We start from the raw sequence: 15,494 nt of genomic DNA on the forward strand, positions 1-15,494 counted from the left end.
GAGCCAGTCGGATCTAGTAGTTAAAGCACCAGGCTAGAAAGCGGGAGATCATGACTAAGTCATTGGGGGGGAGCCAGATTCACGCCACTGTGTTGCATGCTTAACTGCAACAATTAGCTTAATAACTGGGTCAAAAGGTCATAAAACCACGCACAAGTCCCTTAAACGCCCTTGCTTAGCAACAGAAATTCTAATCCCAGTTGTCCCCATAAGTCAAGGACTACCTGATATCTTCCCCTTATCAGAGGTATCCATTTATAATTCTGATAAGTCTGTTTAGTCCAGGGGAGAAGGAAGTCTTAGTAGCAATATCATTGAAAAGTGGTACATAAAATAGAAATAAAACAAGAGGAAAAATACACGGATCCAAAATTAGGATTATGCCTTTTCGATTAAGGGTTTTATCCTCAAGGTCTATGGGAAAAGTACCATCCATGCTTATCTTTTCCATTAGGGGGTAAAAAGGAAGACTTTACTGTTTAGACGTTCAGTTATACAGCTGGTCCTCAACTTACGACTGTAATGGAGGTTGAAATTTCTGTCATAAATTATGATGATTGTTAAGTCAAAGAACCCACATGACCAGAGCTGATTTTATAACTTCTTTTGGTGGTGGTTGTTAAGTGAATGTTGTGGTTAGGAAATGAATGCCATAGCTATTAAGCAAATAATGTATTCCTATGGGCGTTTTTTTGTCAGAAACCAGCTGAAAAGGCCAGAAACTGAAAAAAAAAATGTCAAAAATTATGTCATGTGACCTTAGAACACTCAACCAACTGTAAAGCTGAACCAGCTGCCAGGTGCCCAAAATGTGCCCGTGTTATTCTATGGGAATGGATGGTTGGGTTATACAGCCATCAAAAGTCTAGAACCAGGTCTTAAGTAGCTTTTGGGAGGTCTGTCATCACTTTAAATCGGGGGTCGCCAACCTTTTGGACCTCAGGGACCACCAAACTCATAATTTTAAATCCCAGGGACCACTAACCGGTTGTGTGGGCATGGCCTAATTTGTGGGTGTGGCTTGGTGGTCAGGTGACTGGCTGGGCATGGCTTGTATGTAAATATTATATTTATATAAATATTGATTTTTTTATAAAAAAAGAGCAACTTTTACTCAAAATCAGGCAAAGCAGGCAGGCAGATTGAGTTTTTCACAGAATCATTCAGTGATCTATCTGCCATTGGCTAGCTCAGTCTGTCACATAAAATTTGCTTGCCATGAGTCTGCACTGAATAATAGAACCTTCAGTCCTAAGGGAGGTTCGTCTGTGCTTAAAAGCAGACTTCCTAGCTAATCTAAATCTCCTGGCACAGCAGAACAACTGATGATCAGAAAAATAGCAATTTAGCAGGCAATTTTGCTGGGTAAGGAGTAAGTGGGTGGGGAGGGGTCCCACGGGCCATGTGGGCGGTGCAGCCTTGTGTTTCTGCGTATCCTGGATTAATTGCTGGAGGGGGGTGCTCTGGGGGTGAGATTTCTCTATGGCCCACCACAATTTTCTAGCAGCCCACCAGTTGGCCACGGCCCACCAGTTGGCGACTGCTGCTTTAAACAGTTGCCAAGTAACCAGTTGTAAGGTGAAGACTACCTGGAGTATGTTATTTTACAGTACTTTGAGAAAAAGGAAAATAAAAAAAAGGAAGAGAAGAAGGGAAGGAGGGAGGAAGGATCACAACTGATTCTGAAACACAAGCCTGTTACCCTCTTCCCTCTGCAACCTCCCTTATGAAGAAAAGACAAAGCTATGTTTTTTTTAAGAACAGAATGCCTGAACTCAAGAAATATACCTGTAGACCACAACAGCCAACAGCATTCAATATGGAAGCATTGTGGACCACTCTGTAGGGAATTCCCAACTTCACAGCCCGGAGAACAAGGTCACTATGTGTAGTTGCCCTGCAATTTAAAAAAAAAAGTGAGTTATGAAATATGGCTGCCTACTGGATAATTTTCTGTAGCACTGCAATTATGTAATAACAGCAATAACCAAAATGTTGTCTTCCCTAATAACTCTTTCCAAAACATAAAGCTATCTTGTTTCCCAATTCAAATGCAGAATTTTGTATATCTATTGTTTACACCCATTTCCAAACACCCTCGTTCTGTTCCTGTTCTTCAAGCACCATTGTGTGTTTGATTGCAATCCGTGGCCTGCTTCAAATCTACACACCTTCAGACCTCATGGCACCTTGTACAATATGGAGATGGGATGATAATTATTCCAAAAGGAAAGTTAACATATGCAGTCAATGTAATTGTTCTCCTGAACTGCATCAGAATACAAAATAACAGAGTTGGAAGGGACCTTATAGGTCATCTAGTCCAACCCCCTCCTTCTCAAGCAAGAGATCCTATACCATTTCTGACAAGGGGCTATCCAGTCTCTTCTTGAAAGCTTCCAGTGATGAAGCACTCATAACTTCTGAAGGCAAGCTGTTCCATTGGTTGATGGTTCTCACTGTCAGGAAATTCAGGGATCATTCAGTATCATTAAGGAAATTCATTCAATCTATGTATTTGATGTAATGCAGTTGAAGAAGAAACAAAATCAAGAAGTTTTTTTCCTGCCACATTTTAACTCCCCCCAACCAGCCCCAGTTGTACTCAAAGAAAGTTGCAAAACCTGTAAAGCCTTTGATTCAGTGGTACACGACAAACTACTCCTAAAATAAAATCTTATGGTATCTCTGGACACCTGCATAACTGGATAGAAGCATTCTTGTTAAACAGACAACAAATGGTCAAAATTGGGAGCGTACTATCAAATTCTGTACCTGTCAACAGTGGTGTCCCCCAAGGCAGTGTTTTAGGACCAACTCTCTTCATACTCTACATAAATGACCTCTGTGATCATATTAAGAGCAAATGCGTTCTCTTCACTGATGCAAAGCTGTTCAATACCACAGACAATACTGCTACCCTTCAAAAAGATCTTGACTATGTATCAGAACGGTCAAGCAAATGGCAACTTCAAATCTCAACAAATAAATGCTCTGTCCTACATATTGGCAAAAAAATCAGAAAATAGAATACAGGCTGAATAGTCAAGACCTTGTTGACTATCCAAACTCTGTCAAGGACCTTGGAGTACTCATGGCTAATGATCTAAGTGCTAGAGCCCACTGTAACTAGATAGCCAAAAAAGCATTAAGAGTTGTTAACCTAATCTTACGTAGCCTTTTTTCTGGTAATATTACACTACTAACTAGAACATACAAAACATTTGCTAGACCAATACTCAAATACTGCTCATCAGTCCGGAACCCACATTACGTATCTGATATTAACACAGTTGAGAAAGTCCAGAAATATTTCACAAGAGTTCTACACTCCTCTACTCGTTGCAGAATACCAGACTTGAAATTCTAGACCTAGAAAATCTAGAACTATGCCGCCTTCAGTCCGATCTAAGTATAGTATATAAAATCATACATCACAATGTCCTACCTGTCAATGAATACTTCAGCTTCAACCATAACAAGAGTAAACAATAGATACAAACTCAAGGTAAATTGCACCAAACTTGATTGCAGGAAATACGACTTCAGCAACAGAGTGGTCAATGTCTGGAATACTCTACCTGACTGTGTGGTTTCTTCCCCAAACCCCAAAAACTTTAACCTTAGACTGTCTACTATTGACCTCACCCCTTTCCTAAGAGGTCTGTAGGGGTGTGTGCATAAACACACCAATGTGCCTACTGTCCCTGTCGTATTGTTTCTTTTATTTTTATTATTATCATTATCCATGTATTCATAACTATGTTTTTACTTATACCTATTATCTTGTAAGCAATGGACAAACCAAATAAATAAATAAAATAAAACTTTGTGGTTCACATATGTACACTTGAGAAGTATCAGCTTTCAGACGGCCCTCAGTGAAGCAACAGGAGAGATGAAAATGCACATCGAACTCAACCATCTAAATCTGAAAAAAATAAATAAAAATCCAAGCAACTCTGTACCAAAGCTAGTTGACACTCTGGAAAGCTAAAAATTACAGCCGTTTGCATTTAACTTCAATAAATAATTGCATCTGAAAATTAGGTGTTCCACTTCTTTGTCTCTTTCAGAAAACTGCAAGACATCTGTTAGCTGGCAAACAGCAACTTGGCACAAAGAGCAACTCTGGCATAACTCCAATGCTTCCTTTTAATTACTGGGCAAATGGAGCTTCATTTAATTGCAGATGAGAAACTTGGTATGCATGCTCTGTAACTTGCAATAGTATGCAAAACGCTTGTTTTCTGATACATTCACATTTGTTATTCAAGAAGATTTCAGGGAAAGTGAATGGTAGCCCCCTCACAAGTGCTGGGTTTCCACTGCATGTGCCAGGCAAACATCTAGCTTAAAGAAAGATCTCTTCTGAGGGATTTAGAAAACAAAAGATTGCAAGAAATTAAGAGAAGTGCAGTAAGGCGTACAGAAAACATGCAAATTAAGGCTGTCAGGGGCTTTAGTTAAAAGAGCAGCAGCTCCCCATAAACACTGATAAATGTACTCCTGAAAAAAAAGTTATTCATTAGAATTAATATGGCCTACCACTCGGATACTAAGATGAGTTGGGTACAAGTACTTGGCCAACAAGAATTAAGGTGTTTGAATGCAAAACTGGGCGTTGATAGAGAGATGTTCCTGGAGCTGTTGACTGCTCAGAGCTCTAACTCTGCAGAAGCTCCTAATCAAACATGCATCAATCACATTTAGTGTATTACCCAACCAAATGTAGAAATGAATTTAATAAGATGGCCAAACTACAACAATGGCTTCAGCTGCTCCCATTTCCCCAAGGAATCTTAGTTTAATGCTGCTTATTGGATGGAAGAGAAAGAGGGAAAAGAAAGAGCATCTGGCTGAAAAGAGTGATTAAGCAATTCACTTTCTGGCACTGATACTTAATTCCCATTGAAGTGCGTCCAAGATTTGTCCGGACTAAACCTTCTATCATTTTTTGGGGGGGAGGTTCTGTTTGATTGCTGCGACCACACATTGCATAACATAGCATCGTTTGCACTCAGAATAATATATGTGTTACCCAGTGGTTTAGATTTCGGGTTGGTGTACATGTTCTCATCTACATAAAAATTAATCATTTTTTGTAACCAGATTTTAGTATTATGACAAATACAATAGTTACAGAACAGCAAAGGATAGTTGTAATTATAAAATTAACTAGGCAGAAAGCAGAAAGACTTTAAGTAGCTTATAGAAATGGAATTTTACCCTTAGCATTAATTCTAAAGAATCAAAAAGGTCACAGTTTTCACGCTAGGAAAACCAAGTTTAATTAAACAATTGATTGGGAACTGGGACAGATAGTAACCACAATAGGGCAGAGCTAAGCTTTCGTGCTCTACTCAGCTTCATTCCAAACAGAATAAATTTTAAAATCATTAAAATATTTTAATATCAGCATCCGAGCCAGGCTTAAAAATGCAACTGATAGCCAATGCAATTGTAACAAGACTGCCAGTTGCATTTTTCAGACTTTTAGATCTATTAGAATCCAAACATTATGCTTGTTTGTTTTCTAACATAATATTCAGAGGCAACCCCAAGTAAAGGGAATTGCAGCGCTCTACTATGGAGATAAACATATGATTAATCAGAAAATCCATCATTGATAGATAAGATTAACCCAGACTGCATTGCCATTGCCTACTTCGTAGGCCCACAAGTCCAAGAATATCTTAAGATTCACAATGAATAGAGCAGAGCAGATTCTTTCAGGACTAAATTAACATTTGTGTGCAGATAGGAAGATTCCCCAGATCTTTAAGTCCTATACTGATTCTTTTTATTGGATTAATAAGTTTTATCTAGATTAATCTTTAATTGTCAAGAGTGCCAGACCACCAAAGGCTTATAAACATTTAAAAATCTGAGATTTACCCACAAAGATTGAAAATAATCTTGGTGCGAAGTTTATGTTTGAATGATTTATATGGAAACATTTGGATGATCAAACAGGGCTCTTTTCATTGTGTTTCAGCACAAAGATTCAAATAAGTCACCTTTAATAATGTCACTGCTTCGAGTAGAGTAATTATATTAATTCTCCATGGTTGGTATCATCTGTACGTGCCATTTGTTTAAAAAGGAAGAAAGCAAGAAAATATCCCTTTCATGTTGCTAAGGATGTACATCAATCCCTGTTTATGTATATGCATATATTTCTTTCCCAGCAGGGATCTCTCAGATGATATCCGTGGCAATTACATTTTCCCAACATTCTCATCAAAAGGGCAATATTAATTTTAAAGCCCCAGCTGGAAACAAAAGCTGTTTTCCTTTCTACACTGTAGATTGATGAGGCTCAACTTGCTCGGGCAAAATGAAGTGTTCTGGGGAAAGGAAGGAGTGCGATTAGAAATGGAGTTAGAACACTTAATAAGTTAAATTGATTTGTAATGACCCAGATGTCTACAGTATGGATAGATTGTGCAACGTGTACTGCAGCATTAAGTTTAAAAACCACCATCTGGGTTGTAGATGCAACATGAAAATTAACCAAATACTCTGAACAAGCCTTGCTGAATGTCTTGAGAAACCAGTAAGGAATAGCCTGTGCAAAAAGCACTGTTTTTTAAAAAGGAGACAAGACATCGACCATCAATTTACCTCACGCTGATGAGCAAGGTATTAAAATACATCATGCAAATTAATCTGTATTCCTATTTAAAGATGCAGCACAGGTGGTCATCTTGGAAGGCCAGTTTGCATCAGGGCTAAGAAATTGGGAGTGTGCTTTTCCTATAATTTCTCTTCACTTCTTCATGAATTTCTTTTAGAATAGAATGACAGCATTGGAAGGAATCTTGGAAGTCTTCTAGTCCAACCCCCTGCTTAGGAAGGAAACCCTACACCACTTCAGACAAATGGTTATCCAATCTCTTTAAAAACTCCAGTGTTGGAGCATTTACAACTTTTAGAGGCAAGTTGTTCCACTGGTTAATTGTTCTGTCAAGGAAATTTCTCCTTAGTTCTAAGTTGCTTCTCTCCTTGATTAATTTCCACCCATTGCTTCTTGTTCTTCCCTCTGGTGCTTTGGAGAATAGTTTGACCCAATCTTCTTTGTAGCAACCCCACAGATATTGAAACACTGCTATCATGTCAGCCCTAGTCCTTCTTTTCATCAAACTAAACATACCCAATTCCAGCATTGGTTCTTTATATGTTTTAGCCACCGGTCCCCTAGTCATCTTTGTTGCTCTTCTCTGTACTCTTTCTAGAGTCTTAACATCTTTTTTACATCGTGCTATGAAAATTAGGCAGGAACTTGCAGAACAGATTCTAAAAAACATATGATAGATTGGAATTTATTTTTTTCAGTGTAATCAAATTATACATTAGATATATTTAAAACCATAGGTTATGGGATTTTTTTCCTGGAGTTTTCTCATCTTACCCAAAAGGATCGCCAACTACAAGAAAAGCCACATCAATTAGATGTGCATCTTTCAGGATACTATCAGCATCTTGCTCTACGATATCTCTGTCAGCAAGGATCAGCTCTTTACCATAGAAATCTTCCTAGAAAAAGAAAAAGGTTATATATGTAGTTTATTTGTTCTAAACCCTAAGGTGACATACAAAATAAATTGGCATTATTGATACTGTCACAGCTATCTACAAAGCAGGTTAGGATGAGATAATGTGGATGCTTAAGAAACTGTCCCAAGTATTGGGGCACACAATTTTTGGGTGGTTGAGTATGGGGGGGATGGGCACACATTCTTTTTAAATATTATTTTCAACCAATGTGGATAGCAAATGGGCCTGACTTTTTCATGTCTTTCTGGACTGGGGAAATTGAAATGTTCAATTTTCAAATCAATTTTCAAATTACTTTCACAGTTTAAGAGGCACTAAGTCTACTCAAAATCTTAAGCTATGTTATCTTAAGAAATCACACAGCCAAGCATTCAGTGACCTACTGACCAATTGTAGTAGCAAAATTGCAGGGAGTTTTGGGTATTACAAGCACAGAGCTATATGGCTTATTTAAAAGAATGGTGGATTGCAAAAATTACAAATGGGTGGCTTGCTTCTTATATTAAGTCATGAACTATTGTTAACAAACCATATAATTGGCCCTATTATGTTTCCAAGGGTTGGAGACAAAGGGGGGGGGGGTTTGGAAACTGGACACCCAACTTCAATGCCAAGTTTCTCTCTTACTAGTCAGAATTTATACTTTCATCATTAAAGGGCCATAATAATCAGATGCCAAACTTTTAAAACATTCAAACTCTTCGACTCATAATTATTTAAGTCCATATATGATCACCAAATCAAACTGTAATTTATAAAGCTTTTGTATTCATTGACTGTTTGTGCCTGCATTCCAAACTTTCTTCCACAGGGATAGTCCCATTATGTGTGGACTAAATCAAGATATAGTAACTAGATACAATATTATATAGAACATTTCACAACAGATTAGGGATCAGAATACTGTTTTCATTGCTCTGATATTATTTTACACTTCTCCCTGCCTACCAGTGTATTCACATACCAGTGCTTCTTTTCCAACAGTTAGGATAGAAGTGTAGGCTTCCAAATATACTCTGCTACACTGCTTTATTACTTCCAGTCCTTTTACTGTAATATCTTTGGCATCTCCAAGTCCAAGACCAATCAAGTAAAGCATTTTTTTAAAAAACGAGCAAACCAAGAAAAGCTTTGGTACTGAGGATTTTTACACCTGTCAATTAAACAGACAAAAATACCATGAAAATCAAATATTAACGCTTAAATGGTAGGTAATAGAAGTTTGAGAAGTAGGTAGACCTCAAGTTACAACAGTTCATTTAGTGACATTCAAAGTTACAACAGCACTGAAAAAAGTGACATGACTATTTTTCATATAACCATTGCAATCCCCATGGTCACATGATTAAAAACCAGGATGCTTGCCAATTGTTTCATATTTATGTCTGTTGCAGTGTTTCAGGGTCATATGCAGAGGTGGTATTCAGCAGGTTCTGACCAGTTCTGGAGAACCAGTAACGGAAATTTTGAGTAGTTTGGAGAACTGGCAAATATCACCTCTGACTAGCCCCATCCCCATTTATTCTCTGCCTCCCGAATCCCAGCTGATCGGCTGGATCTTCTTTTGTTGCCCTGCATAGGAGAACGGAGCTGGAAAGCAGGTTAGTGGGGTAGGATGGGAATGGAGATTTTACAGTATCCTTTCCCTGCCACGCCCACCTAGCCATGCCCACCAAGCCACACCACACCCACCAAGCCATGCCCACAGAACTGGTAGAAATTTTTTTTTGAATCCCATCACTGGTCATCTTTTGCAATCTTCTGACAAAGTCAACAGATTCAATAACAACCATGCTAATAACTGCAGTGATTCACTTAATGGTGGAAAGGGAGGTTGTAAAATGGGGCAAAATTCACTTAACAACTGTCTTAATTAGCAACACAAATTTTGCACTCAATTCTGGTTGTAAGTCAGGGACTACCTGTAGTTCAAATATAGTGGGGGAAAAATTACTGGAAAAGTTCTTGGAATATATTGAAAATACAATGCATCACTTTTCAGCTCTGTAGTTATAAAAACAAAACCAATAGACTTAGATATATACAATTGCATGTGTATAGTTATTAAATTTCAATATTCCAAAATAGTATGAATCATAATGAGATATTGCTCAATGATTTCATCAATACTATTCACATGTCTGATTATCTACACAACTATCAATGTGCTGATTACTTTATGCCATTAATAAGTGTAAAGCTAATGTGGAGAAATTGAAAACATTTTTCTAATGATTATTCACCACTGGTTAAAAAAAGAATGGAACAATAATAATTGGTTAATTGTTGCTGCTGTTATGTACATTTTATTTTGTATTGTATTGTTCAAGAATTGAGTTAATTTTGCCATAAATGTTATATTGTACGGTTGTAACAGTTGTAAGCAGCCATTAATTTGGAAGAAGTAGCAGTATATAAATCTAAATAACTAAAAAAATGACAGCTCCTTGTAAAATTTTTGAATTATGTTGTACCATATTTTCACTTTTCTTCTGTTCCTTTAGCCGTTACCAAAGGCAAAATGTTAATTCTACACATGGGTTTATTTAACTGACTTAAAAGTGTTATAGTCTAATCCTAATCCTATGCATTCCCCCTTTTAATACATCATCAACTTTTCCTAGGTTTATCTTTTTTTTCAGTAAGCCCTTGGGCTTTCATATAAAATGAATGCACTTTTTGTTCCAAAGCCAGGTGTCTTAACCAATCAGCAGTCCCTCAGCTGTGACTTTCATCTAATTCTGAAATCTCTTATTAGAACATTGTTTTCTTTTAACTTGTAAATTCTATCCATAAGAAACTGTTATAAAACAAAAAAATGATTTATCAATAATTCATCATACTGGTAATATTTATGAACTTCCAGGAGTTTATAAGTTTCTAAAAATGAGGAATGCTCCAGTTGAATAATATTTGTTTCCAACTTTGGATTTTATCCTCCAGACACATGCATCATTTTATTTTTAAAGAATTAAACCATTGGAGCATAACTACATCACCCTTCATATAAAACACTGACCTAGTCCAATTCATTTCCAAAGACATCCTTGTTTGCAAAGTTCCCCTGCTCTCTATTAAGCATAGGCTGTATTTGCATATTACCCTCATTCCTGATGAAGTGAATTAATTAACAACCCAAACTATAAGTTTTACAAATTTCCCCGAGTTCACACAATATTTTGCATACCAAGATCCCAAATGTAGAAATTCAGTCAAGCTACCTTTCTCCACCCAATGAAATGAGCTGGAGAATTAAAGGGTTCCTGTAATTTTTGTAAAAAATAAAATGGGTTTCAATAATAAATCATATTTGTAACTGCATAATAAGCAAAATGTTAAAATCAAGTATTAAAATAGCGATTGTGATTGTATAGTGTTTGAATGTACAAATGACGTATCTGATTAACCTTATACATTAAAAAACAGTTACCAAGTTCATTCAAATTTCCAATGGAGCTAAATCCAGTAATACAATGACTGCTTGATAGTCATTGGGTTTCCTGGGAAACAGGAAACCAAAGGCTTTGTCGGGACAATCGAATTCAAGAGACCTTGTTTCTAACTGGAATCTCCATCCAGGTCTACGGTGGTACATTCCACCAAGGTTACTCATTGAATGTTATCTCCTGGCCACTCATTCTCTTTATCTACTTCACAGAGGACTTGGCAGAACAATGCCAATCTCTTCAAGAAGAGATTGGACTGCCATTTGTCAAAAATGGTGTAGGGTCTCTGGCTTCCGGGAGGTGGGGGGTTGGACTAGATGACCTACAAGCTCCCTTCCAACTCTGATTATCTATATCTGTATCTGCCTGTAAACAAGCCAGGACTCCTCACAGAAACAAAAGACACAGGAAACCGTGGGGCCTCTAGACGAGAAATCCCACAAGTCCCCACTCCTGCGCCCTAATACAGGTGCGCTTGCAGAAGTTAACCTCTTCATTCCTAAATGTCGATGGAGATTCTCAGTCATCCAGGTCGTAGTTGTCCCAGAGGTGCTTTTTTTTTTTTCCCTTCAAGAGGCAATTGGCCTCTTTGGTTTTTCTTTGAAGGCGTTTCGCTTCTCATCCAAGAAGCTACCGATTCTCGGATGAGGAAGCGAAACGTCTTCAGAGAGAAAACAGAAAGTCCCGTTACCTCTTGAAAAAAAAGCACCTTTGGGGGCTCCTCATTCATAGGTAAAGAACACTATGCAAATGAGGGCCTGCTTAGCATGTCATCGGAAGCCCCCCCTCCGCCTTCCTATTGGCCGAGACGCCGTAGAACCCCCGTCCCGCGCTGCGCTGCCCTTTCCCTCCCCCGCCTTGCACCTGCCTTCGAGCTTAGCGGTCGCCTCTTTCCCCTTCCATGCTTACGCCTTCGTTTCCGGGGTCTTTCGGTGCCGTAGAAAAGATCGCTCTCCGCTTGCGACGATTTTACGGCAGTAAGGAGGCTGGCTCTTTGCTCTGTCGGTGGGCTTCTTGCTGGAGCCTTTCCGCCTGGAGAGGTGATGACGGGAGCGACTGGATGGTCTCTTTGCTGCTGAGGGACAGGATGAGCACCTGGGAGTCGGGCAAAGTATTGGGGGTGCCGACGGTTCCCCTTTCTAATGGCTTAAACATCCCCATATTGGGGCTGGGTAAGTGCACGGATTCCCACCCCCACCCCCACTCCCGCTCCCGCTCGTCTGACTGCGAAAACGAGAAGAGCAATTCTAAATGTGATGAAACGTGATGAAACGTGATGGTCGCCCAAGTGCATGCGCCTGTTCCTTGCCTTTGAGCTTCATGTCTCCGCAGTGTTCATCCTGTCACCTGCCCGCTGTAAAGCAACGTTGCGCATTCCTCCAGGTGCTCTGCAGTACAGTTTCCATCCTCCTTGCTACACGAAGGGGTGAAAAGTCCACTGTAATGTGTGACATCGAGCTCCCACCCAGCCAAATTAAGCAGGATGTTTCTTTATTTTTATTTATTTAGTTTAGTTTGTCAAGCATGTATGAGAAAACAAGTATAAGTACGAACATAACATATACACATATAAGTATAAACTGGTATAGGTATATACATAATAAATGAGTACGAATAAATGGGAACAGTAGGATGGGGTTGGCTTATGCATGCCCTCTATGTTGTACTGAACATGGGGAAATCAGGTTTACAATATACAATTGCTGTTATGCCACTGTGTACATTTGTTAATATATTTATTGGGGGTGTGTGTGATTCTGTACTCTATACATTGGAATAAATCTCTTTCATTTAAAGGTTTTGGAGTAATGTGTAAGACTGCGCTGTCAAAACAATTGTCTTCTTTTTGGTCAGCACTTTTCTGCCAAGAGTCATTAAATCAGGTAGCTTCCTCTCTGGAAGCTCAGAGATGTGATTCATTTAGAAATCTACTAGCAGTTTCCTATAAGACCATTCACGCTTATGCTTGCACTGGATGTTTTTGAACAAGCTGGCAAGACTATACTTAGGTAAGGAGCACCATAATTCTGTTTTAGGGCAGGCTGATAGAAGAGCCTATTTGTAGAACAGCGCTATAGAAATATGCTATACATGTTCCATCTTTAGGTAAATATTTTTGGCTTTTTGGAGTGCTTAATTTTTCTTTTTAATTGCATTCTTCTAGATTGCAGTGTCTTAAACTTTTTTTCCCCCTCAAGACCTCTTCCCAGTTTTAAAAATTATAGAGCAATCCCAAGGAACTTTTGTTTGAATGAGTTCTATTTATTGATATTTACCATGTTTGAGTTTAAAATAGATACATTTCTTGCCACTACCGTGTCTCATGATTGTTTGATGTGATTTTAACATAGCCTCTGTTTCAATATGAGCCGGCAAATTTTGGTTTGGCAGACCCTAAGTGGAAAACTTTGACCAAATTTTTGAGAGATACTGCACTGGATATCTGTTAGGAATTGAGCATTGGTGACAAGTAAGGCGAAAGCTGGTAAATAGGTAGATGCATTCCTTTTTAGGTAATCTCAAATTGCTTTTTTTCCCCTCTCAGTTCAGGTATTGCCATAAAAACAGATAGTTCCCAATGCATCTGAATTAATAGTTTGAAGATTTCCTGTCTTATACTAAAGTCCTCAGCTTGTCCATCTTTAGTTTAATTTATTTCTGGTAGCATGCATTTTGGAAAGTATTGCTTAAAAGACAGTAACCCTAGCTTGTCCTTTCTGCTGAAAGTAGAGTAGAGTAGAGTAGAGTAGAGTAGAGTAGACAAAAGGAACCTTGGAGGTCTTTTAGTCCAATCCCCTGCTCAAGCAAGAAACCCAATAATATATCATTTCAGACAAATGGTTGTTCAATCTATTCTTAAAAACCTCCAGTGTTGGAGCATTCACAATTTCTGGAGGCAAGTTGCTCCACTGATTAATTGTTCTCTTAACTGTCAGGAAATTTCTCCTAAGTTCCATGTTGCTTTTCTCCTTTATTAGCTTCCATCCATTGCTTCTTGTCCTTCCCTCAGGTGCTTTGGAAAATAGCTTGACTTCCTTTTCTTTGTGGCAATCCCTGAGATATCAGAACACTGCTATCATGTCATCCCTCGTCCTTCTTTTCATTAAACTAGACATACCCAATTCCAGCAACCATTCTTTACATGTTTTAGCCTCTAGTCCCCTAATTATCTTTGTTGCTTGTGCTCTTTGTGATCTCTATACAATAACCAAACAAGTAAATTATAGTTGCAGATGGTCCTCAACTTATGACCAGTTGCTCAGTGACAGGTCGGAGTCACGATGTACCTGAAAAAGGAGGCTTATGACCTGGATCTGAAGATCTGACAGTCTCTTCCCCACCTGTGGTCACATGACTGCACATCAGGCTCTTGGCAACATGGTCACATTTATAGCTATATGTAGCATCCTTTGAGTTTTACAATGGTTTTGCCGAAAAGTGGCACTTCCAATTTTAGCAAAATTGCACTATGAGTGAACAATGGGTTCACACTTACAACTGCCAGATTTGCTTAGTAACTACTGCAAAAATTATTGTAAAATCATGTGACCCATTTTATGACTGTAATGATGTATGACTCTAATGGGAAGTCTCCATTACGATTGCATGTTGAGAACTTCTAATGTAGTTGACTGAAAAGTATTGTTTGCTTCCTTATTCGTAGGAATAATAAAGGCATGATACAAATTAATTATAAATGAAAACTTCTTTCTTAAATTTGAGTAAGAAATTCTTATTACTTTAACAGTATATGCTACAATTTTATATTTATCCTTTAAAAAGATTCCATTGAATCTTTTATGACTTCTGGAAAGGAGTTCTAACTTATTAGTATGAAATGTTCTCAAGAGATTTCATTCTGCAAAGTTTTGAGGAGATATTTTTATTGTTTGTTTACTATATTATTATAGTGACATATTTCCTAAGGAGACATGTTGCATACAGTTAAAACATCCTCTTCTCATAGGTGTCAAAAGTAATCCATTGTAACAAAGTCCCATTACATTCAATAAGATTTATTCCCAAGTAAATCTTTGCTTAATTTAGTGAGGGGATTCTCAGACTGTGGGAGTCAAGAGTAACTTAGATACAGATTGCATTTTTAAAAAACTGATTGAGCTTGTAGAAGCAAAGTGGGAGAAATACCAAAACTTGCTCCTACTTTGCCTGTGCAAGCAGCCCCAGATTTTCAAGGCCAAAATGGGGAGAAAAGCACACAGCAGGTTTTGACAATAGTACTGCTTTGCCTGGATAAGTGATTTGCACAAACAAAGCAGGAATCTGTCAAAGTCTACTCCCATAATAGATGAGCAAACCTACGGCAGATTGCACAGACAAAACAGTGAGCAAAGCTTAACAGTGAGATGGATGAACCAGTGGGCCTAGATATCTGTCAAAATCATCTACTGGTCACAGCAGTGATAGTGACTTCTAGTGTGGAATGCACTCTGAGTCTTTGGAGTGATTATTATAATGTGTATGTGTTAA

The 15,494-nt window shown here is 38.3% G+C and overlaps 2 protein-coding genes across 9 annotated transcripts in view; one reads left to right on the plus strand and one right to left on the minus strand.

Annotated features, from left to right (window-relative positions):
* The window catches only part of DPH5 (diphthamide biosynthesis 5), a 34,627-nt gene extending 22,549 nt beyond the window's left edge, over window positions 1-12,078 (minus strand). The window contains exons 1-5 of one of the 5 annotated variants that reach the window (XM_087930265.1): window positions 11,916-11,964; window positions 10,748-10,823; window positions 8,525-8,713; window positions 7,415-7,539; window positions 1,789-1,897 (exon numbers count right to left, since the gene is read on the minus strand). In XM_087930265.1, the coding sequence (XP_087786391.1) occupies window positions 1,789-1,897; window positions 7,415-7,539; window positions 8,525-8,659 (369 nt within the window). In that variant the 5' untranslated portion in view covers window positions 8,660-8,713; window positions 10,748-10,823; window positions 11,916-11,964. Of the gene's footprint in view, window positions 1-1,788; window positions 1,898-7,414; window positions 7,540-8,524; window positions 8,714-10,747; window positions 10,824-11,870 lie in introns of all 5 variants that reach the window. The other 4 variants (XM_087930264.1, XM_087930266.1, XM_026700419.2 and 1 more) reach the window with 4 other exon arrangements.
* The window catches only part of LOC113436154 (uncharacterized), a 72,381-nt gene continuing 68,794 nt past the window's right edge, over window positions 11,908-15,494 (plus strand). For all 4 annotated transcript variants that reach the window (XM_026700408.2, XM_026700407.2, XM_087930262.1 and 1 more), the window contains exon 1: window positions 11,908-12,178. In XM_026700408.2, the coding sequence (XP_026556193.1) occupies window positions 11,908-12,178 (271 nt within the window). The remainder of the gene's footprint in view (window positions 12,179-15,494) is intronic.

The sequence above is a fragment of the Pseudonaja textilis genome, chromosome 3 (assembly GCF_049901715.1).
Source record: "Pseudonaja textilis isolate UNSWEBS1 chromosome 3, rPseTex1.2, whole genome shotgun sequence".
Lineage (NCBI taxonomy): Eukaryota > Metazoa > Chordata > Lepidosauria > Squamata > Elapidae > Pseudonaja > Pseudonaja textilis.